Source organism: Sus scrofa, chromosome 6 (assembly GCF_054392235.1).
Source record: "Sus scrofa isolate SSC_HxYL_T2T_F1_AM1 chromosome 6, Sscrofa_HxYL_maternal_Yorkshire_Landrace_v2.0, whole genome shotgun sequence".
In the NCBI taxonomy this organism is placed as follows: domain Eukaryota; kingdom Metazoa; phylum Chordata; class Mammalia; order Artiodactyla; family Suidae; genus Sus; species Sus scrofa.
In genome coordinates this window covers 62,202,456-62,223,605 of record NC_139388.1, presented here as the reverse complement: position 1 = coordinate 62,223,605, position 21,150 = coordinate 62,202,456, and the positions used below count along the sequence as shown (strand labels likewise).

Here is a 21,150-nt window from a genome sequence, read left to right as displayed (position 1 = left end):
TTCGGGATCCAGACAGGGAAGCAGCTCAGGGCAGCTGGCCAAAGCTTTAGAAGAGTGGTGATGACATGCCAGTTTCACATGTTTGGTGTAAGGCACTTTCTCTCGGTTGTGGTTCCTCAAGGCAAAACCTGGGATGTGTTCTGCCCACATGTGTGTGTTCCTAGTTGTCCCTCAGGCCCTTCTTTCCCCACCCCGATTTCCCAGCATCCTGTCTTCCCTCCAATCCAGCTGGGCACTTGGGCATTTAGGGTCCTTTGTTCTGCAAACAGAACCCTCATACCTCAGAGTGTGTCTGTATTTGGTGACAGGCCCTTAGAGAGGGAATTCAGGACAAGCAGGTCATTGGGATAACCCCTAACCCAATGCACTCAATGTCTCTCTAAGAGGAAATGAGAATGTAGAGAGCATACACAGAGACCGAGGGGTGAGAGACACAGCAAAGAAACACACACGATGCCGCGAGACAGTGAATTCCAGATGAACAGGGAAGAGTAACACGTGTCTTTTTAGTACTTAAACTACATGTACCTATTTTATGCATATTAATTACACATAAACATATGAACATATATGTGTACAGGCACACCTTGCTTTACTGGGCTTGGAAGACACTGCATTTCTTTTTTCTTTTTCTTTTTTTTTTTTTTTTTTGCAAATTGAAGCTTTGTGACAATCCTGTGTTATCCAAGATGATTGGGATTTTTCCTTTTTTTTTTTTTTCCTTTTTAGGGCCTCAGACTCCTAAGGTCAATTGATCTTCAACAAAGGAGGCAAGAATATAAAACGGGAAAAAGGAGTGCCCACAGACCCACTGTGTATTGTGTCTGCACTATCCCAACACTCAACATCTTGCTCTAGGAATTCCTGTTGTGGCTCAGCGGAGACAGATCCAACTGGGATCCAGGAGAGATGAGGGTTCCATACCTGGCCTCACTCAGTGGGTCAGGGATCTGGCGGTGCGTGAGCTGTGGTGTAGGTCTCAGACACGCCTCGGATCCCGAGTTGCTCTGGCTGTGGCAAAGGCTGGCAGTTGTAGCTCCGATTCAACCTCTAGCCTGGGAACCTCCATATGCTGCAAGAGTGACCCTAAAAAGCAAAAAAAAAATAATAATTTTCAATTGAATAATAAATAAAAAGGGTAAAAGACAGTCTTTTCAGAAAATGGTGCTGGGAAAACTAGACAGCTGCATGTAAATCAATGAAACTAGCACACACCCTCACACCATGCACAAGAAGAAAGTCAAAATACCTTAAATTCTTCAACCTAAGACAAGGCAACATAAAACTCCTAGAAGACAACCTAGGCAACACATTCTCTGACATCCACCGCACAAATGGATTCTAAGGTTGTCTCCCAAGGCAATAGAAATAAACACAAAAATAAGCCAATGGGGTCTAAGCAAACTTAAGTGGCTTTTGCAAGGCAAAGGAAACCATTAAAAAAATAGACAATGTACAGAATGGGAGAAAAGAGTTCAAACAATGCCACTAAAGAGGGCTTCATCTCTAAAAGAGACAAAAACCTCATACACCTCAACAGCAAAAAAAGCAAACAGCCCAATTAAATAAATGGGCAGATGACCTAAATAGACAGTTCTCCAAAGAAGACATAGGGATTTCCAACAGGCACATGAAAAAATGCTCACTAATCACCAATTATTCGAGAAATGCAAATCAAAACTACAGGAAGGTACCACCTCAAACCGGTCTGAATGGCCATCATTAATAAATCTACAGGAGTTCCCGGCCGGGCTCAGCAGAAACAAATCTGACTAGCATCCATGAAGACGCAGGTTCAATCCCTGGCCTCACGCAGTGAGTTATGGATCCAGTGTTGCCATGAGCTGCCGAGTAAGTGATAGATGTGGTTTGTATCTCATTTTACTGTGGCTGTGGTGTAGTTTGGCAGCTATAGCACCGATTCCACCCCTAGCCTGGGAATATCCATATCCCCTAGGTGTGACCCTTGAAAGGAAAGAAAGAAACAAAGAAAGAGAGAGAGAGAGGAAGATGAAAGGAAAGAGGAAAGAGAGAAGGAAAGAAAGAAAAAGAAAGAAAAGTTTAGTTAAAAATTATACAATAATGGAGTTCCCGACGTGGCGCAGTGGTTAACGAATCCGACTAGGAACCATGAGGTTGTGGGTTCGGTCCCTGCCCTTGCTCAGTGGGTTAACGATCCGGCGTTGCCAAGAGCTGTGGTGTAGGTTGCAGACGCGGCTTGGATTCCGAGTTGCTGTGGCTCTGGCGTAGGCTGGTGGCTACAGCTCCGATTAGACCCCTAGCCTGGGAAACTCCATATGCCGCGGGAGTGGCCCAAGAAATAGCAAAAAGACAAAAAAAAAAAAATTACACAATATTAAAATGATTTTGTCCACTGTCAATGAAAACAGGGCTCTAAATGCAACCCACTCACACACCACAGAAGATCACGGTGTCGCTTGAACAAGAAAACACATGCAGGGTTTGCAGGGAAACACACAGCATCTTCTTCCTGTGGCTAAGAGGATTCAGCACCAGGGGTGTGTTCATGCAGAGTCTGGGAGGTGGAGGCTGGTAGCTGTGGATCCCTCTTCTCCTCCAAGCTGTGTCGGATCCCATATCCAAAGTATATGGCAAATCCTAGCAGGGAAATGAGACCATGAGAAGAAAACTAGGTGCCGACCTCACTTACAAATGCCCAACAGGCCTCCTGTTATGGCATCTGACACAGATTGTAGGAAGGGGATTGGGTTCAGCCATTTAAGACGCCTCTTTATCCCAGAAAACCACTTACCAACAGCATTCCAGATGCCAAACTCGGCCCAAATCACAGAGGACAGCTGCATCATCAGGTAGACATTCAGAAAGATGCTCAGCACTGGGAGGATGGGCAGAGCAGGGACCTAGGGGCAAAGTCAGTGACTCCCTGCACACAGAACCCACATCGGAGAGGGAGGCTCCTCCCCCACGTGGGCAGGGAGACCCCAGTCCTCCTCAGGCTGTGCATTCAGTACCCACTGAGACTGGGGGTGGGGGGAAGCACTAGGTGGGACCAGGGAAGGTCCATTGGTTTGAGCAAGTCCCCCCCGTCCCTGGTCCAGCAAAGGAGGCTTTACCTCAAAGCATGCCGACTTCAGCCCCTCAGCCTGGACAGCTGGGCACATAAGGTCACCTACCCTGAAGGGAAGAGGAGAAGGGTTCTGGGGCTGCCTCCAAATGATGGCGGTGATCCCCGCAATGAGCAGCAGCAGCAGCACAGCCCCTGCTGTGAACCCGGGGTCTCCAGAGAACACGCGGCTGGGCCACAGGGCCAGAAGCAGGCTCAGGATGGTCAGCAGGAGAACTGCAAGGGTCAAGGGAGAGGACGACAGGCTCAATTCCAGAGGCCAAATGGGTCAAGACCTCGGGTCACCCCTCCCCCACACTGCCCACCCCAGGAAGGGCCATCACATCTGCAAGACTCCTCAGCTGCCAGCACACCCAATCCCTGCCCTTTCTGTCCATCTCAGAAGATGACCAAAGTGAAGTCCCCAGGCTCACCCAGCAGGAAGGCACATCCATAGACAATCTGGCCAGATTTCCGAGTGGGGGTGGTGCTGATAGGGTTACACAGACTCTTTAGAGGGTTTGAGGTTCCTGCTTCAGGTACAGATTCCAAAGGACTTGCTCCAACTATAGGCTCCATCTCAATTTCCTCCAATACCTTCTCCTTCTTGCTGAAGTTCTGGTCTGGCTGGTACCTGAATTAGAGGTATAAAGGTAATATGAACAGCTGCCCCTATTCATCCAGTATCAGACAGCCTAGTCCACTGCTTTCCTGACTCAAGCCCAGCAGGACATTTAGGAAGCAGCAGGAGGGGATCATACTGTCAACTTCCTCAAGTCCAAGACCCCCAGTCAAGGTGTGGTGGAGTCTCACCTGAGGACCAGGACAGAAAAAGTCACGAGGAAGTAAACAAACAGGGTCCCAATTGACATGAGTTCCAATAAATGAAAGATCTCGAAAAGTACTGCCAGGATCCCTAGAACGAGGGTTGGGGGAGGGAGTGAGAAGCCACTGGATATAGCCAAGCTAAAGAAATTGATCAAAGAATTGGGTTGTGTTTATGGACCTGAAAGAGTTGCAGAAACCAGGATGGCCACGATGGGGGTGCCTCTTCGGGCATAGGTTTGGCTAAGTCCCCGGAAAAGGAGCCCATCCTCTGCCATTGCACAAATCAACCGAGACATGGTCAACATGACAAGCAGGAGGCTGGAAAAAACAATAATGGGAACACGTGTGAGGATGTAGAGAAGCAGGACAGACCTGCTTTCTGCTCCCTGGTCCCATATGGGGTGAGGTGTCTTTCCCTCTCATCCCTCAATCCCAAGAGAGAGGATGCCTGAGCATCTGATGGTACATGGAGAGAAAGTTTTGACACTGACCTGTAAAAAAGAGCACACAGGATGACAACAGCCACAAAGTATCCAGCAGGAGCCCAGCCAACATGGTGGAAAGCCTGCGGCAAGGGGTTGTTAGGATGAACCTGGTAGTAGGGCACCATGAGGGTGAGAGCTGCTGAGACACCAGAATAGGCCAAAAAGCAGATGGAGATGATGATCCCTAGGCTCCAAGGGATGGAACGCTGAGGGTTGGGGGTTTCTCTCCCTGCAGGATGGTGGGAGCATCAGGTCAGGAAAACACACAGCTGTGAAATCATTCAATATTCTTCCCCCTTGCACCTCCAAAAGCAGCCTCATCAACTGACAACCCCATTGCTCAAGGGCAGCCCAAATGACCATGTTACCTTTAGTGACAATGGCATTGAGACCAAAGTATGAGTAGAAAGGCAATGCTGCTCCTCGGAGAATCCCTTCAAAGCCAAAGGGCACAAACTCTCCAGAACCCAGAAGGCCCAGGCTGTGGTGAGAGAAGGGATGGGGAAGAGCGTGGGGGAGGCTGTTCAGACATCTCTACTGGACTCCTCCGTTAACGCCCCAAGACCTGGGCTCCAGGACCCCATCCTCTGGATCCATCAGCCCAGGTCTCCTCCGTTCCCACCGTATTCCCACATCTGCAGCCCCCTCTAAGCAGGACTAGGGGCAAGAGGACGCTCCTGACCTATAGCTGTCAGAGGATCCAGATGCGGCCAGTTTGTAGTCCTGTTCTGTGAGCTGCCAGTTGTGCAGATCTCCCTTAATGAAGCCAGAGAGGGTGATGAAGCTGAGCAGCAAAACATTGAAGCCTGCGGACACTTTGCTAACCAGGGCTGCACCATGTACTCCCAGAATCAGTAGCCCTGTGAGAAAGATGGAAATTGGGAAACCTCCAAAATAATTAAATCCGCAGAGACAGAAAGTAGACTGGTGGTGGTCAAGGGCTTAGGGTTGGGGACCAGAGGTGGGGAGGGGGATGGACAGTGATGCTCAGTGGGTACAGGGCTTCCTTTGGGGGAGATGAAAATGTTTGGAAGTAGAGGGGGATGTTAGTTGTGCAACACTGTGACTGTCCTAAGTGCCAAGGAATTGTACACTCCAAGAGGGTTCATTTCTTATCGTGGCAATCATCTCACAATATATACATCTATCAAATAATCATGCTGTATATTATAAACTAAGACAATGTTGTATGTGAATGATATTTCAATAAAGCTGAGACAAATAGTACATTAGTTCCTCCTCTGAGAATCTCCTTTCCTTTAAAAGAATATCGTGGTCGTTCCCGTCATGGCGCAGTGGTTAACGAATCCGAGTAGGAATCATGACGTTGTGGGTTCGATCCCTGGCCTTGCTCAATGGGTTAAGGATCCAGCATTGCCATAAGCTGTGGTGTAGGTTGCAGCCACAACTTGGATCTGGCGTTGCTGTGGCTCTGGTGTAAGTGGGCAGCAACAGCTCCGATTCGACCCCTAGCCTGGGAACCTCCATGTGCCGTGGGAGTGGCCCAAGAATGGAAAAACAAAACAAAATTAATTAATTAATAAATTAAATAAACAAATAAGAATATCCTTGTTCTCAATATACGCAAGGAAACTTGTCAGTCTATCAGCGATACGGAGCTGGGATGATTGTGTCCCCGGATGGAGGTGTGTTCATATCTGGAGACATTCTGACTGTCACGTGTCACATGGGGGAGCAAAGGCCATGGATGCTGGTCAACATCCCACAGTGATTTTACAGGAGTTCCCATTGTGGCTCAGCAGGTTAAGTACCCAGCCTTGCCTCTGGAGGATGTGGGTTGGATCCCTGGCCTCACTCACTGGGTTCAGGATCCAGTGTTGCCATGAGCTGTGGTGTAGGTCACAGATGGGCTTGGATTCAGATCCTAGCCTGAGGAACTCCCATCTGCCACCCATGCAGCTTCATTTTAAAAAAAAGAAAGAAAATAGAAAAATGCAATTCGGAGAGCACAGGACAGCCCCCATCCGTAGGCAAACGTCAGTGCTGCAAAAGTGGAAAACAATGGGCTAAGCTTTGCCTTCCTGACCCTTTCTCTCCAATACGAATCCCCCTACCATTCTGGGACCCAAGCCCTTCTCACCCTAGCTCCCCCATTCACAGTCCATGCTCCCCAGCTTAGCTCTGACCCCTTCTTACCAGCCATCACCAGCACCAGGGCCAGCGCAACAAAGTCTGGGTATGGGGCCAGGAAGGAGGGCATATGCTCAGAGAACATTTCCTCTAATTTTTGTGAGATGTGGTTCCCAATCAGGCTGTCAAAGTTGTAGCTCCAGGCCCTGGTCAAGTAGGCTGTGGCTGCAGTGGCAGAAGGAAGATTCGTGAAGAGACAGTAACTGAACCCCTACAAACACCCTGGAGTGGATTGGGGGGGAGAAAGAAACAGACAAAATACCTCGTCTCAAAGTTTCTCTTCATGGGCTCAGGGGAGATTAACCAGGTGACAAAATGGGCTATGTGATACGTTAGGAGGAGATGGAGGTTTTGCAAGAAAAGAACACAGGGAAGTAGGACCAGCAGGGCTGGGAGATGAGGGCTGAAATCTCACTCGACTGGTACAGGGAAATCCAGGAAGACAACAGCTGAGCAAAGCCTTTCATATGCTGAGAAGTGAGCCTGTGGGATGTGCCTCCCTCGCACCCACTCCCTACACTTCCCCCTCCTTCTAGGTTTTGGGTCCAGTCATTCTATGACAACAGGATACAGCCAAGGAGAATGCAGGGGGAGGGGTTTCTGTCACGATGACCTGACTCCCTCTACAAGGTCAATGACAAAGGGCTGATGAACGAGGGAAGACCCCAGATCTCTCTCCCAGGTCCCTGGTCTTAAGCCCACAGCATGCCCCGCTCCCATCATCTCACCAAGGACTAAAGGCAGTATGAGGGTCCAGCCAGTGATGAAGGCATGCAGTTGTCCCATTGTCACGTAGCTGTTAAAATACACAGAACCAGAGCGGGGTACCCGGGCCCCCAACTCAGCGAGGTAGAATCCAGACAACAGGTTAAATACGCCAGCCACCAAGAGGGAGATGATGATCGCAGGTCCAGCTACATACACGGCCACCACACCTGCCAGGATGTACACACCAACCCTCAGGGTTCTGTTCACACCAAAGACCACTAGGCTGAAGATGTTTAGATGAGGTGTGGAAATCTCAGACCCGTTCCTGGGCTCCACTGGCCGCCTTCGGGCTAGTTTCTCACCAAACTGGCGAACATGCTGACCCAGCATCCCACACAGAGTTGAAGAGGCTCTGCCCTGCAGAGAAAACAAGACCCAAAGTCACCAAGAATGTCCATCCACACTTGACCCTGGGAGTCTGACTCCACAAAGCAATGAAGTTATGGGAGCAGCGGGTAAAGGTTATGTGGGGCACGTTCTCCATCTCTGAGCTTTGGTTTCTTCAAATCTAAGGAAGACTTTCCACATGGTTCAAAGTTACTGGAAGGGCTGCTTGCAGAGAAGGGAGGGGAGAGAATTATGTCTCCCCCAAAATGCACCACTTCGCATGTGCACTGTTTGGAGCTGAAGGCAATGAAGACCCAGCAGACTCAGGAACAGCTCTTGCCTCTCCCTTAACTGCTCAATAACTTAGACAGACGGCCCAAGGCAGGAAGAGAGATATTTCCGGAGATAACCTTTTATCTCAGAAAGATGTCTCTAGGAGTTCGCGTTGGGGCACAGTGGTTAAAGAATCCGACTAGGAACCATGAGGTTGCGGGTTCGATCCCTGGCCTTGCTCAGTGGGTTAAGGATCTGGCGTTACCATGAGCTATGGTGTAGGTTGCAGACATGACTGGGATCCCATGTTGCAGTGGCTCTGGCGTAGGCCAGTGGCTACAGCTCCAATTGGACCCCTAGCCTGGGAGCCTCCATATGCCGAGGGAGCGGCCAAAGAAATGGCAAAAAGACAAAAATAAAAAGAAGACATCTCTAAATACATGGGCAAACATTTGCTTCCCAAGCAGTTCTCCCCCCAGCATCCTGGGGGCTGTCTCCTCCCCTGGGAACCCCAGATCCCCACCCCCTTCTCCTTAAGCTCAGGGTGGGAGCATATAAGCCTCAGGTGCCTGACTGTCTTTGAGCCTCTGAGTTTCTATGGGCCTCCTGTACCTAACAAACTAAATTTGTTCATCTGCTACGTAAATGTCATGATCAGACCAGTCAAAGAATCTAGAAAGCCAAGATTTCGGCCCCTTCAGAAGCAAAAGCTTCTAAAAAGGTGCCTGGCACACACAGCAGCTGCTTAATTGGCATAAGGTGCTGATTTGGGAATTGATGATTCTATTTTTGATTTTTTTTTTTTTTTTTGTCTTTTGTCTTTTTAGGGCTGCACCCACAGCATATGGAGCATCCTAGGCTAGGGGTAGAATCTGAGCTACAGCTGCCCGCCTACACCACAGCCACAGCAAAGCCAGACCCTTAATCCACCAAGTGAGGCCAGGGATCGAACCTCTGTCCTCATGGATGCTAGTCAGGTTCATCTCCACTGAGCCACAAGGGGAACTTCCCTAGAACTGATTCTAGAATTGAAATCAACCAGCTCTGCGAGTTCAAATCTAGCTCTGCTGTGCATCAGCTTGCCTGATTGTGTACAAGCTATATGCTATCTCTGTCCTCCTTTCCAACATAAAACAAGGGAAATTGTTACCATCCATATTCCCTCCCTTCCTTCTAATGTGTGAAGTGACTTTTAAGGGGTTGGGTGATCAGAGAACTTAAGACTCCACAGTTTTCTACACCAAGGTTCCTGAAAACGGACCGCTTTCTGTGTCACTGTTTGCAGAGTGACAGGGAGTTGGAACTGCGAGTTCAGGCAGAATGACATGGGACAGACTCCAGCCCAGCTCAGTCAAGGCATCAAACCACACTGGTCTGTCTCCCAGCTGCCTGCAGGAAAGGGACCCACCTTCCTTCTCAATCAGAAGTGACAGGATTCTGTCTCCTAATCTTTGGGGCACACAATGTCTCCCCATTACCCAGCTCTGAGGGCCAGGCTGACCCAGTGAACACAGTCATCTTCAGGAAGCTCCCGCCCACGGAGCCTCCAAAGCCCAAGCTCAGCCCAGTGGTGAAGAGCAAGCTTTCCAAGAGCCAGGAAACGCTGATTCGCATCTTGGCTCCGCCCCCACACCTGTGCCTTTGAACAGGTCATGTACTGCTCAGCACCCCCGTTTGCCTCTTTTTCAAATGCTTCTGACCAATCTCGTGCACTGTTAGGATGAATGGAAAAGGAGCAGCTTCTGTGGAGAAAAGATGGTGGTTCCTCCAAAAACTAAAAATGCTTTCCCATATAATCCAACACTCCTCCTCTGGGGATACCCTCCAATAACAGAGAAGATGGTCTCAGAGAGCTGTGGACACCCCTGTTCACAGCAGGATTAGTCACCAAAGGTGAAACACGGAGGCAGCTCACGTGTCCATCCATGAACAAAAGGCTAACAGTGTGGTCTCTACTGACAGTGGGATAGGAGTCAGCCTTCAAAAGACAGCACTTCTTTTTTTTTTTTTTTCTTTTTTGCTTTTTGGGGCTGCACCCGTAGCAATGGAGGGTCCCAGGCTTGGGGTGGAATCAGAGCTGCAGCCACAAGCCTACACCACAGTCACAGCATCGGGAATCCAAGCCATGTGTGTGAACTACACCAAAGCTCATGGCAACACAAGATCCTCAAACCACCGAGCAAAGCCAGGGACTGAACCCGAATCCTCATGAATCTTAGTTGGGTTCGTTAACCACTGGGCCATGAAGGGAACACAAAGACAGCAATATCTGACCTGTGCTACAACCTGGAGGAAGCTTGAGGACATTGTGCCAAGTGACAGTAGCCTGGCACCAAAAGACAAATACTGCAAGTTTCCACCTCCATCAAGCACCCAAAGGAGTCAGATCCTTAGAGACACAAAGTCGAAAGCAGCTGAGTGAGGGGACAATGAGAAGCCCTTGTCCAATGGGGACACGGTTTCAGGTTTACAGGATGAAAAGTGTTTGGAGATTGGCTGCTCAGCAAATATGTAAACGTACATCAACTTAGTGACCTGCACACTTTAAACTGCTTAGCATGGGTGCCGGCCTCAGCAGCACCTCTGCTAAAACTGGAATCTTGCAAAGAAGATTAGCATGGCCCCTGCGCCAGGATGACACACAAAGTCATGAAGCATTCCATGGTCTTTACCTGAACCCTTTTGCTGTATAGCAGAAATGATCAAAACACTGAAAATTAGCTATACTTTGGGGTTTCCCGTTGAGACACAGTGGAAACGACTCTAACATCCATGAGGATGTGGGCTCCATTCCTGGCCTCGGCCTCGCTCAGTGGGTTAGGGATCTGGCATTGCTATGAGCTTGGATCCCACGTTGCTGTGGCTGTGGTGTAGGCTGGCAGCTGTAGCTCTGATTTGACCCCTAGCTGGGGACCTTCCATATGCGGCGGATGTGGCGCTAAAAAGCAAAAGAAAAAATGAAAAGAAAGAATGAAGGAAGAAATCAACTATACTTCTGTAAAACTTGAAAAATTTTTAAATAGTTAAATAGATTTTGTTGTGCATTTTATCACCAATTTTAAAATTGCCGCTGCCAATGATAAAAAATAGAGCCAGCTTCACAGAGTTACTGGCTGTAAAACACCCCCCAAGGGGATTTAATATAAATCACCACACAGTCATCCTTCACAGATACCAAATCCAAGATGCTTCCAAGTCCCTGACGTCATCCTTGTACCTGCAGACACAGTGCGCCAGGTAGTAGGCAGGAGCCTGAAGTCAGTGGTCCCCAAGTCATACACCTTACATAAGGGCAATTTTTCCTGTTGTCGGAACACAAACCTAAACACTAGTCTTAGAGCCTCTGGACACAGATGTAATCTCCCCACCCCCACCTCTTCCCACACAAACCCTTACATCTGCCAGCTCCTGCTTTCCTGTGCAGAATGGGTCTTTCCACCCTCAGGCTGAGCCAGGCTGACCCAGCTGCACCCTGGGATGGCAAAGGTCTCTTTAGGAGTAGCCAAGGAGTTCCGCTCTGGCTCAGCAGCAATGCACCCAACTGGTATCCATGAGGAGGCAAACTTGATCCCTGGTGTCACTCAGTGGGTTTAGGATCCAGCATCCCCATGGCTGTGGCATAAGGCTGGTAGTTGCAGTTCAGATTCCACCCCTAGCCTGGGAACTTCCCTATGCCGCAGGTGCGGCCACAAAGAGACAACAACAACAACAACAAATATCCAGGAGTAGCTGAACCCAGCACCCAGTCTCCTCCAGAAGAAGGGATTCCAAAACTCACTGGATTCTTGGAGCAGAGCCTGAAGCACTGGAACACGCAGGGAGGCTGAGGTTAAGCTGTGCGGGGCTGGAGCCCACACATCCCCAAAAACGAAAGCAGGAAGTTACTGAGCACAAAAGACTAGACTCAATTAACCTTGGGTTGTTGGCATGGGGCTGGGGGTGGGGCTGGGTGAGCAGGATCACCTGTAGTGTTGCAATCAGCCAGTGACTCCTCTGTGGTTACCCTCAGGGCAAGCTTTTTTGGGGTTTGTTTGTTTCTTTATTTGTTTTTCCTTTTAGGCACCTGCAGCATATGTAAGTTCCGAGGCTAGGGATCTGATGATCGGAGCCAATGCCAGGAAGAGAGCTATTGTCACAGGTAACTTGTTATCTTGGAAAGACTTCACGGAGTGGCAAAGCTTTGCTCCTCCCATCCTCCTGGGCGCTGTCTCCCTCTCCTTTGAACCCCCAGAACCTCACCCTTTCTCCTTGGCTCTTGGTAGCATATAAACCCCAGGTGCCCGACTGCCTTTGAGCCTCAAAATTTTTATGGGCCTCCTCTAGATACCAGACTACATTTGTCCATCTCTTAGGGCAATGTAATTATTACAGCAGGCAAAGAAATTTTTTGTCCCTTCAGAAGCAAAAGCAAGACGTTTTCTGTCCCTTCAGAAGCAAAAGCAGGAGTTCCTGTTGTGGTACAATCGAAAGGAATCCGACTGGGAAACATGAGGTTGTGGGTTCCATCCCTGGCCTCGCTCAGTTGATTCAGGATCCGGTATTGCCATGAGCTGTGGTGTAGGCCATGGACACGGCTCGGATTTGGCTTTACTGTGGCTCTGGCATAGGCTGGCAGCTACAACTTCAATTGGACCCCTAACCTGTGAACCTCCATAGGCCGCAGGTTTCACCCTGAAATGTCAAAAGATTAAAAAAAAAAAAAAAAAAAAAAAAAAAGAAGAAGCAGCAAAAGCTTCAGAAGCAAAAGAGAGAAAAGTTTTCTGTGCCTTCAGAAACAAAAGCTTCTTCTTTTTTTTGTGTTCTTTAGGGTGTACCCAGGGCATATGGAAGTTCCCAGGCTAAGGTTCCAATCAGGGCTGTGGCTGCTGGCCTACACCATAGCCACAGCAACAGCAGATCCGAGCTGATACTGCAGCCTACACCACAGCTCACAGCAATGCCAGATTTTTAACCCGCTGAGAAAGCCAGGGATCCAACCCACATCCTCATACATACTAGTTGGAATTTTAACCTGATGAAGCACAGTGGGAACTCTGTAAAAGCATTTGATACAGTGATACAGTGCCTGGCACACAGAGCAGCTGCTTAATTGGCATAAGGTGCTGATTTGGGAATTGATGATTCTATTTTTGATTTTTTTTTTTTTTTTTTTGTCTTTTGTCTTTTTAGGGCTGCACCCACAGCATATGGAGCATCCTAGGCTAGGGGTAGAATCTGAGCTACAGCTGCCCGCCTACACCACAGCCACAGCAAAGCCAGACCCTTAATCCACCAAGTGAGGCCAGGGATCGAACCTCTGTCCTCATGGATGCTAGTCAGGTTCATCTCCACTGAGCCAAGGGGAACTTCCCTAGAACTGATTCTAGAATTGAAATCAACCAGCTCTGCGAGTTCAAATCTAGCTCTGCTGTGCATTAGCTTGTCTGATTTCGTACAAACTATGTACCATCTTTGTCCTATTTTCTATAAAACGGGAAATTTTCATCATTCCATCCCCTCCATGTTATGTATGAAGTGACTCTTTAAGGGGCTGGGTGATCAGAGAACTGGTTTAGAACTCCACATCTTTCTACACCAAGGTTCCTGAAAACGGACCACTTTCTGTGTCACTGCTTGCAGAGTGACATGGAGTTGGAACTGCGAGTTCAGGCAGAATGACATGGGACAGACTCCAGCCCACCTCAGTCAAGGCATCAAGCCACACTGGTCTGTCTCCCAACTGCCTGCAGGAAAGGGACCAACCCTTCATTCTTCATCTTCAGGAAGCCTCTGCCCATGACACTCCAAAGTCCATGATTAGCACTTTGGTTAAGAGCAAACATTCAAGGAGCCAGGGAACTCTGGTTAAAATCTTGGCTCATGGAGTTCCCGTTGTGGTGCAGTGGTTAATGAATCTGACTAGGAACCATGAGGTTGCGGGTTCGATCCCTGGCCTTGCTCAGTGGGTTAAGGATCTGATGTTACAGTGAGCTGTGGTGAAGGTTGCAGACGCGGCTCAATACTGCGTTACTGTGGCTCTGGCGTAGGCTGGCGGTAACTATAGCTCCAATTCAATCCCTAGCCTGGGAACGCCACATGCCATGGGAGCAGCCCTAGAAAAGGCAAAAAGACCAAAAAAAAAAAAAAAAAAAAAAAAAATCTTGGCTCAGAGTTTCCGTGCTCACTGGAGAGGAATCTGAATAGCATCCATGAGGACGCAGGTTCAATCCCCAGAATCACTTGGTGGGTAAAGGATCTTGCATGGACCTGAGTTCTGGTATAGGTCGCAGATGCCGCTTAGATGCTGCTTTGATGTGGCTTTGGTGTAGGCTGGCATCCACAGCTCTGATTCGACCCCTAGCCTGGGACCCTCCACATACCTCGGATGCAGCCCCAAAGACAAAAAATAAAAAAAAATAAAGAATTTAAAAAAGAATCTTGGCCCCACCAACACCACTGTGCCCTTGGAGAAGTCATTTCATTCTCTGGGTGTCTGTGTTCTTCTGCTTCAGACACTATGGAGGAGCCCTTGGGCACTGTGAGTAGGAAAGTAAAATGGAGAAGGGAGCAGATACTATGCATAAAATATGCTCATTCCTGAAATATTGAAAATTGGATTTACCCTATGATCCAGCAATTCAGCTTCTGGGTACAGACGCAAAGGAACTCAAAACAGGGTCTCAAAGGGATAACCGCACACCCATGGTTATACCAATACTATTCACAGGAGCTCAGACATGGAAGCTTCTCCTATGTCCATCCCCAAAGGAATGGATAGACACAATGTGCTCCATACAGATAGTGGAATATGATTCAGCCTGAGAAAACAGCAATGGCTGACCCCTGCTACAACATGGAGGACCCTTGAGGACACTGTGCTAAGTGACATGAACCAGTCACAAAAAGACCAAGAGTGTATGATTCCACTTCTATGAAATACCCAGAGAATCAAATTCATAGACAGGAAAGTCAAATGGTGGTTTGCCAGGAGCTGAGGTGAGGGGAGAAGGGGAGTTATTGTTAAATGGGCACAAGAAGACAAGGGTTCTGAGACTGGTCACAGGACAATGGAAATGTACTTAATGGTACAGAACTGTACATGTACAATGGTGGAGATGGTTAATTTCATGCTACATGTATTTTATTTTTATTTTTTGGATTTTTAGAGATGCACCCGCAGCATATGGAGGTTCCCAGCTAGGGGTGGAATTGGAGCTGTAGCTGCTGGCCTATGCCACAGCCACAGCAACTCAGGATCCAAGGCACTTCTGAAACCTGCACCACAGCTCATGGCAACACCGGATCCTTAACCCACTGAGTGAAGCCAGGGATCAAATCTGTGTCCTCAGGGATGCTGCTCAGATTCCTTTCCGCTGAGCCACAACAGCAACTCCTACCACCGTATGTTCAATTAATGCCAGTTGTGTGTACTCTGAGCCAGCTTCACGGTGTCAGCAAGCCCAGTGTTGATTCATATGCATCACCATCAGCCCTCCTCCACAGATACCAAAAGCCACAGGTGCTCAGGTCAGTCCCTCAGTTACAGTGTTCTGGGAATCCGCATAGGTGGAAACCACAGACCTCCAACTGTACACAGCAAACTGAAGTCAGTGGTTCTCATGTCACAAACCCTATATAAGGGTCATCTTTACCGCTCTTTGAGCACAGGTCCAAAAAAATGAGTCTTAGAATCCAGACACTGAGCCAACTCCCTCCACTTCTCACACAAACACAACAGCTCCCAGCTCCTGCTTTCATGTGCACAATGGGTCTTCCCACCCTCAGGCTGAGCCAGGCTGACCCAGCTGCACCCTGGGATGGTAGAGGTCTCTTTAGGAGCCACTGAACCCCACGCCCAGTCTCCTCCAGGGGAGGGGATACCCAAGACTTACTGGATCCTGGGAGTAGAGCCTGAAGCAGGGATCAGTCAGGGAGGCTGAGGTTAAGCTGTGTGGGGCTGGAGCTAACACATCTCCAAAGAGGGAAGCAGGGAGTCCCTGAGCCCCAAGGACAAGGTTTAACCCCTGGGTTGTTGGGGCTGGGGTGGGGCTGGGGCTGGGTGGGTGGGAGCATCTGGAGTGTTGCTATCAGCCCTTGACACATCTGTGGTTACTCTCAGAGGATGGGTTCTGAGATTTCTTTGTACTGGGCTAAAATACACAGTACATAAAAGTGGCCATTTTATTTTATTTATTTATTCATTTATTTGTCTTTTTGCCTTTTCTAGAGCTGCTCCAGGCGGCTTATGGAGGTTCCCAGGCTAGGGGTCGAATCCGAGCTGTAGCTGCCGGTCTACACCACAGCCACAGCAACTCAGGATCCGAGCTGCGACTGCAACCTATACCACAGCTCATGGCAACGCTGGATCCTCAACCCACTGAGCAAGGCCAGGGATTGAACCCGCAATCTCATCGGCCCTCATCGGATTCGTTAACCACTGAGCCACAATGGGAACTCAAACGTGGCCATTTTCATCATCTTTGAGTAGGCAGTTCAGTCCTGTTAAGTATGCTCACCTTTTGCGCCAAACTCCAGAACTTTTTACATCTTGCAAAACGGAACCTCTGTACCCACTCGCCCCCAATGCCCCTTCTCCTTTCCCAGTTCCTGGCAATTCCCATCCTACACTCTGTCTCCATGAATCTGACCCCTCCAGGTGCTGCACTGAAGGGAATCCTTCAATATTCGTCCTTTCCCATCAGGGCTGTTTCAGTTAGTAAAGTGTCCACTGGGTTTCTCCATGTTGTAGCGTGTGTGAGATTCCCTGCCTTGTTGATGCTGAATGATGCTCTGTCATTTACACATACGACATTTGGCTTATCCATTCTTTGGTCAGTGGGCACGTGCGCTGCTCCACGTTTTAGCTCACGTGACTTACGCTACTCTAAACGTGAATGTACAAGTGTCTCTTCCAGGGTGTGCTTTCAGGTCTTTCGGGAAGATCCTCAGCAGGGAAATTGCTGGGTCACATGGCTCTAAGACTTGCCAGTGCTCGTGATGGAGAAGGTGTTCACATACTGAGGTGTGGGGATATCAGGGTGGCTGGTACAGGCTTCAGCCTGAATGTTGTGTGCAGCTACGACAGCCGGTCAGACCCTCACGGCACATCTGCTCTTACCACTGAGGTCAAGGAGGTCTGTTTGGAGGATAAGGATGAACAACTCCCGGCTTATGGTCTCCACGGCAACACTCACTCTAAGATAAGGTTTCCTTCCCACCCAGACCCGAGGGTCCCGCTGTCTCGCTGTCTGTGGACTAAGTCTGTCTTTTTTGAAATCCTGAAGGGACCTACCCGGTCATGGTTGATGTCTGACCTATATTTTAACAAGGTAGAAGATTATGCTGAAAACGATGCTTCCATGGAACAGGTCCTCAGAGCTACTGGAAGGCTGTCTCCCCTGCTATGGGCCTCAGTTTGGCTCAAATGAAACTCTTTCCTATGTTTGTTTGTTTGGCTGCACTCCTGGCATGTGGAAGTTCCCAGGCCAGGATCAAACACCATGACACAGTGGTGAAAATGCCAGATCCTTAGCCCACTTGGTCACAAGAGAACTCCAACGCTTTCCTGTTCTTTTTTCTTTTTATTTCTTTTTATTTTTTTTAGGGCCGCACCCATGGCACATAGAGGTTCCTAGGCTAGGGGTCCAATCAGAGCTACAGCTGCCAGCCTACACCACAGCCACAGCAACACAGGACCCAAGCTGCGTCTGCAACCTACACCACAGCTCACAGCAATGCCAGATCCTTAACCCACTGAGAGAGTCCAGGGATCGAACCTGCATCCTCATGGATACTAGTCAGATTCACTTCTGCTGCACCACACCAGGAGCTCCCTCTTTCCTATTCTTATGACAGACTGTTTATTGATTATTTCTGTGGACACCTAAATTCGTTTGATCCTCAAGGACCCTGAGAAGCAGGGGCTGCAAGACTGGGGAACCCACTCACATCCCTGCTCCCTCCCAGTCTTTTCTTTTCTTTTTTTTTTTTTTTTTTTTTGCCATTCCTTGGGCCACTCCCGCGGCATATGGAGGTTCCCAGGCTAGGGACGGAATCGGAGCTGTAGCCACTGGCCTACACCAGAGCCACAGCAACGTGGGATCCAAGCCACATTGCAACCTACACCACAGCTCACAGCAACTTTAACCCACATATCCTTAACCCACTGAGCAAGGCCAGTGATCAAACCTGCAACCTCATGGTTCCTAGACGGATTTGTTTCCACTGCGCCACAAGGGGAACTCCTGCAATCAGATATTTAATCATGGCACTTGAAGTCTTCTGTCATTTATGCTTTTGCAAACATGCTTCATCTTTGGAGTTTCCAGATGGTCTAGGGGGTTAAGGATCTGGCATTGTCACTGCTATGACTCAGGTCACTGCTGTGGCACGGGTTCCATCCCTGGCCTAGGAAGTCCCACATATGCCACAAATGTGGCAAAAAAAAAAAAAGCTTTCTCTTCAAGAAGATTCGTAGAAAGGACTTCATTTTGACTTTTGGGACTTAGAGGTTTTGAATACTTTTTGGATAATACAAATGGGCTGGGTACGAAATTACCAGGGGAGTTCCCGTCGTGGCTCAGTGGTTAACATTTGTGGGTTACCTTCTCCTTTGCCTGTTTCACCCCATATGCCTCTCTGAGAAAATTCTAGATCCAGACTTGGACTCTTTGTGACAAAGGTGACTGAAAATGCCAGGTAAAAACGTCACTGCCTGTCGTCTGGATGCCAGTCCCACCATCTTCCAGAAAACTGGGGACAGAGCAGGAGGGGATGCTGAAGAGGCTTTGGGGAAGGAACTGAGGTCAGGGGAGCGCTTCCTGGTTCCAAGAGAAATAGAATTTGACTACAGCCTGAAGGAGGTGGTGGGGGGATCGAAGCCACAGCGGTCCCCGTGCGGGAGCCCTGAGCCGCCTGCCGACACTGGGCCCTAGAACCGTGCCTGCTCTGCAAGGGTCTGGGCTGTGAGTGTGAACTCACACCAGAGTCTGAACACAGAGACCACAAACACATAAGCAAACAAATAAAAAGGAATGTAACACAATTCACGTGCGGCCTTTTCACAGTGATGGCACGTGGAAATGATAACGCTTATACCCACGGGGTCAGATAAAACCTGTTCCTCACACCCCCTGCACCTGTTTCTGTTTCCTCAGTCTATTCATGTGGCTCCTAGAAAATCCGAAAGGACACCTGGGGCTTGGGTTTGTGATGCAGGTTATCTCGCCCATGGGCCAGAGCTGGTCTAGGCGTGAGTGTGTTTCAGGTGAGGACAGAGGAGGCATCCAGCAGCCGTAGGAGGCTGAGAGTATCGATGTGATACAGTAGTTCCTGGGAGCTCAGAAGTGTCAAGACTCTTCCAGCTGCCCAGCACCCCCTCGTCTCTCCCCTCCCCTATCCCTTCCCTGTGCACACCTTTGGGAGAGGGCGTTCTGCCAAGAAGGGGCACGAGGTCCTATTCTGTGTCTCGACCCGGGTGCTGGTGGCAATTGTCTGTTCCATTTGAGAAAAGGCACTGAATGTTCAGGGATGACATATGCACGTCTGGAAATGGATGTTACCTTACAATTCATAAATACAAGCAAACAGATAGATAAATAGCTGTGACAAGCAAACCCCCAATTCTCTCCATTACTCGTGCCTGGTTCCCACCTGTATTAACTCGTTCAATCCAAAATAACAGCCCACCAAAGAACAGGACTCACCCCTCAGCGGATTATCAAAGAATTTACCCGGCAAACTGGGTAGGGGCAAGAGGAAAATTTTTCTGACGAAAGCAAACGATGCTTTGTCCATTATATACAGATAATAGCCAGCATCCGGGAGGGTGTTATCACCCGCCAGGCCCTGTTCCAGGTTGCCATTCATTTCTTCTTCACAAGCACCCCAAGGGATGGGTCCTCTTAGCATCCCTGCCTTCCTGATGAAGCGCTGAGCCCCAGCCAGGCCAAGCCACAGAGCCAGGACCAAAGCAGGTTGCCCTGACTCCCGAGTGGGCACACCGAACCCCCCGCTCGGCTGCCTTCCCAGACGGGACCCCCGGGCCACGCCACGCCGCCAACCGCACCGCACTGCTGGCGTTTGTGCTCTTGGGGGTCACCCACGTGCGGGCACCCCAGCTCCTGCTCTGCGCTGAGCTCGGGTCACTTACCTGCTGACTCTCCTGGGCAACCTGCTCGGGTCACCTTGACCCTGGCTGACCGCCTCCTCGCCTCCCCGATGGATTCCTTCCTCCCCACTTCTCCCTGCTGGAGGTGGGCTTCACCTCCGCCGTCGCCCCGCAGGTGCGCATCCCCCTGGTCACGGGACAAGGGACCATCTCCAGAGCCAGATGCTTCGCCCAGACGGAGCTCTCCTTCGTCCTGGGCACCGCCGAGTCCCTGCTGCGGGCGGTCATGTCCGCGGACCGCCACCTGGCCAGCCGCCGGGCCCTGCGGTACCCGGCCCTCCTGAGCCCCCGGCTCTGCCCCGTGCTCGGGCTGCGCTGCTGGGCCGGCCGCCTCCGCGTCCTCGCGGAGCCCAGCGCCTGGCTGTTCTCCCTGCCCTTCTGGGGCCCCAGCTGCTCCTGTGACAGCACGCCCTCGCTGTGTGTGCAGACACCAGGCCCCTGCAGCTCAGGTCCTTCCTGGCAGCCGTGTGCCCCCTGGCCGGCGCCCTGGCGGTCACCCGCTTGTCCCACGGCCGCATCAGCAGCCGCACCATCGGGCGCCCGCCTCCGCCAGGGGGCCGCCCCAAGGCCTCCTCCACCTGCTCCTCCCACAGCCTCGGGCCTCCCTCAGCCTCGGGAGCTGCCTCCTCCTGGACCTGAGCCCCGCCCAGGCGGGGCGGCAGAAGCTCACCAAGGGGCTTGCTTTCTTCAGCACCATCGTGTGGGCCCCGCTGAGCCCCTTCATCTCCTGCCTGAGGAGTGAGCTGGTCCACAAAACGAGCAGGGATCTGCCGATCAAGGCGGGAAGGTTTCTTGCCAAGAAGCTCCAGGCAGGAGCCTTCCAGCAGGGCTGCCTGTTATTTCATCCATGTTGCCCCCAGGGAAGGCCTTTTTTTCCCTCCTTGAGCAGGGAGAACACGTTTGCTGGTTTGAAAGCTGATTGGGGTTAGTTCTGCCTTCTAGGCCCACAAACCGTGGCCTGAACGGCTCGTTTGCTCAGGAAAACACCGCCTTTTGGCAGTAACCATGGAGACTGCCAGCCACTCTCCTCCGGTCTCTAGGGGAGTGGCAGCACACTCTGAATTTTCTCTGGGCACGTGGGGGCC

The 21,150-nt window shown here is 50.1% G+C and overlaps 1 protein-coding gene and 1 non-coding gene across 5 annotated transcripts; one reads left to right on the top strand and one right to left on the bottom strand.

Annotated features, from left to right (window-relative positions):
- Positions 1-486: 486 nt before the first annotated feature.
- Positions 487-21,053, bottom strand: LOC100523440 (cationic amino acid transporter 3-like). Of its 4 annotated transcripts, none has more exons than XM_084961944.1 (12): positions 20,736-21,050; positions 7,278-7,674; positions 6,556-6,714; positions 5,081-5,258; positions 4,767-4,879; positions 4,405-4,627; positions 4,092-4,231; positions 3,899-4,001; positions 3,520-3,719; positions 3,156-3,322; positions 2,774-2,882; positions 487-2,619 (listed from the first exon to the last, which is right to left on the bottom strand). In XM_084961944.1, the coding sequence occupies exons 1-12, from the start codon at positions 20,787-20,789 to the stop codon at positions 2,498-2,500; spliced, it is 1,965 nt and encodes a 654-aa protein (XP_084818070.1). In that variant the 5' UTR covers positions 20,790-21,050; the 3' UTR covers positions 487-2,497. The 4 variants fall into 4 exon arrangements, 3 of the variants coding, with proteins under 3 accessions (XP_084818070.1, XP_003127469.3, XP_013854200.3); XM_003127421.5 differs by lacking the exon at positions 20,736-21,050 and adding an exon at positions 20,048-20,179; XM_013998746.3 differs by lacking the exon at positions 20,736-21,050 and adding an exon at positions 11,696-11,753.
- Positions 10,480-10,586, top strand: LOC146402463 (U6 spliceosomal RNA). The gene has a single exon (XR_014808800.1). It is a non-coding gene; the product is annotated as a U6 spliceosomal RNA (small nuclear RNA).
- Positions 21,054-21,150: the final 97 nt, after the last annotated feature.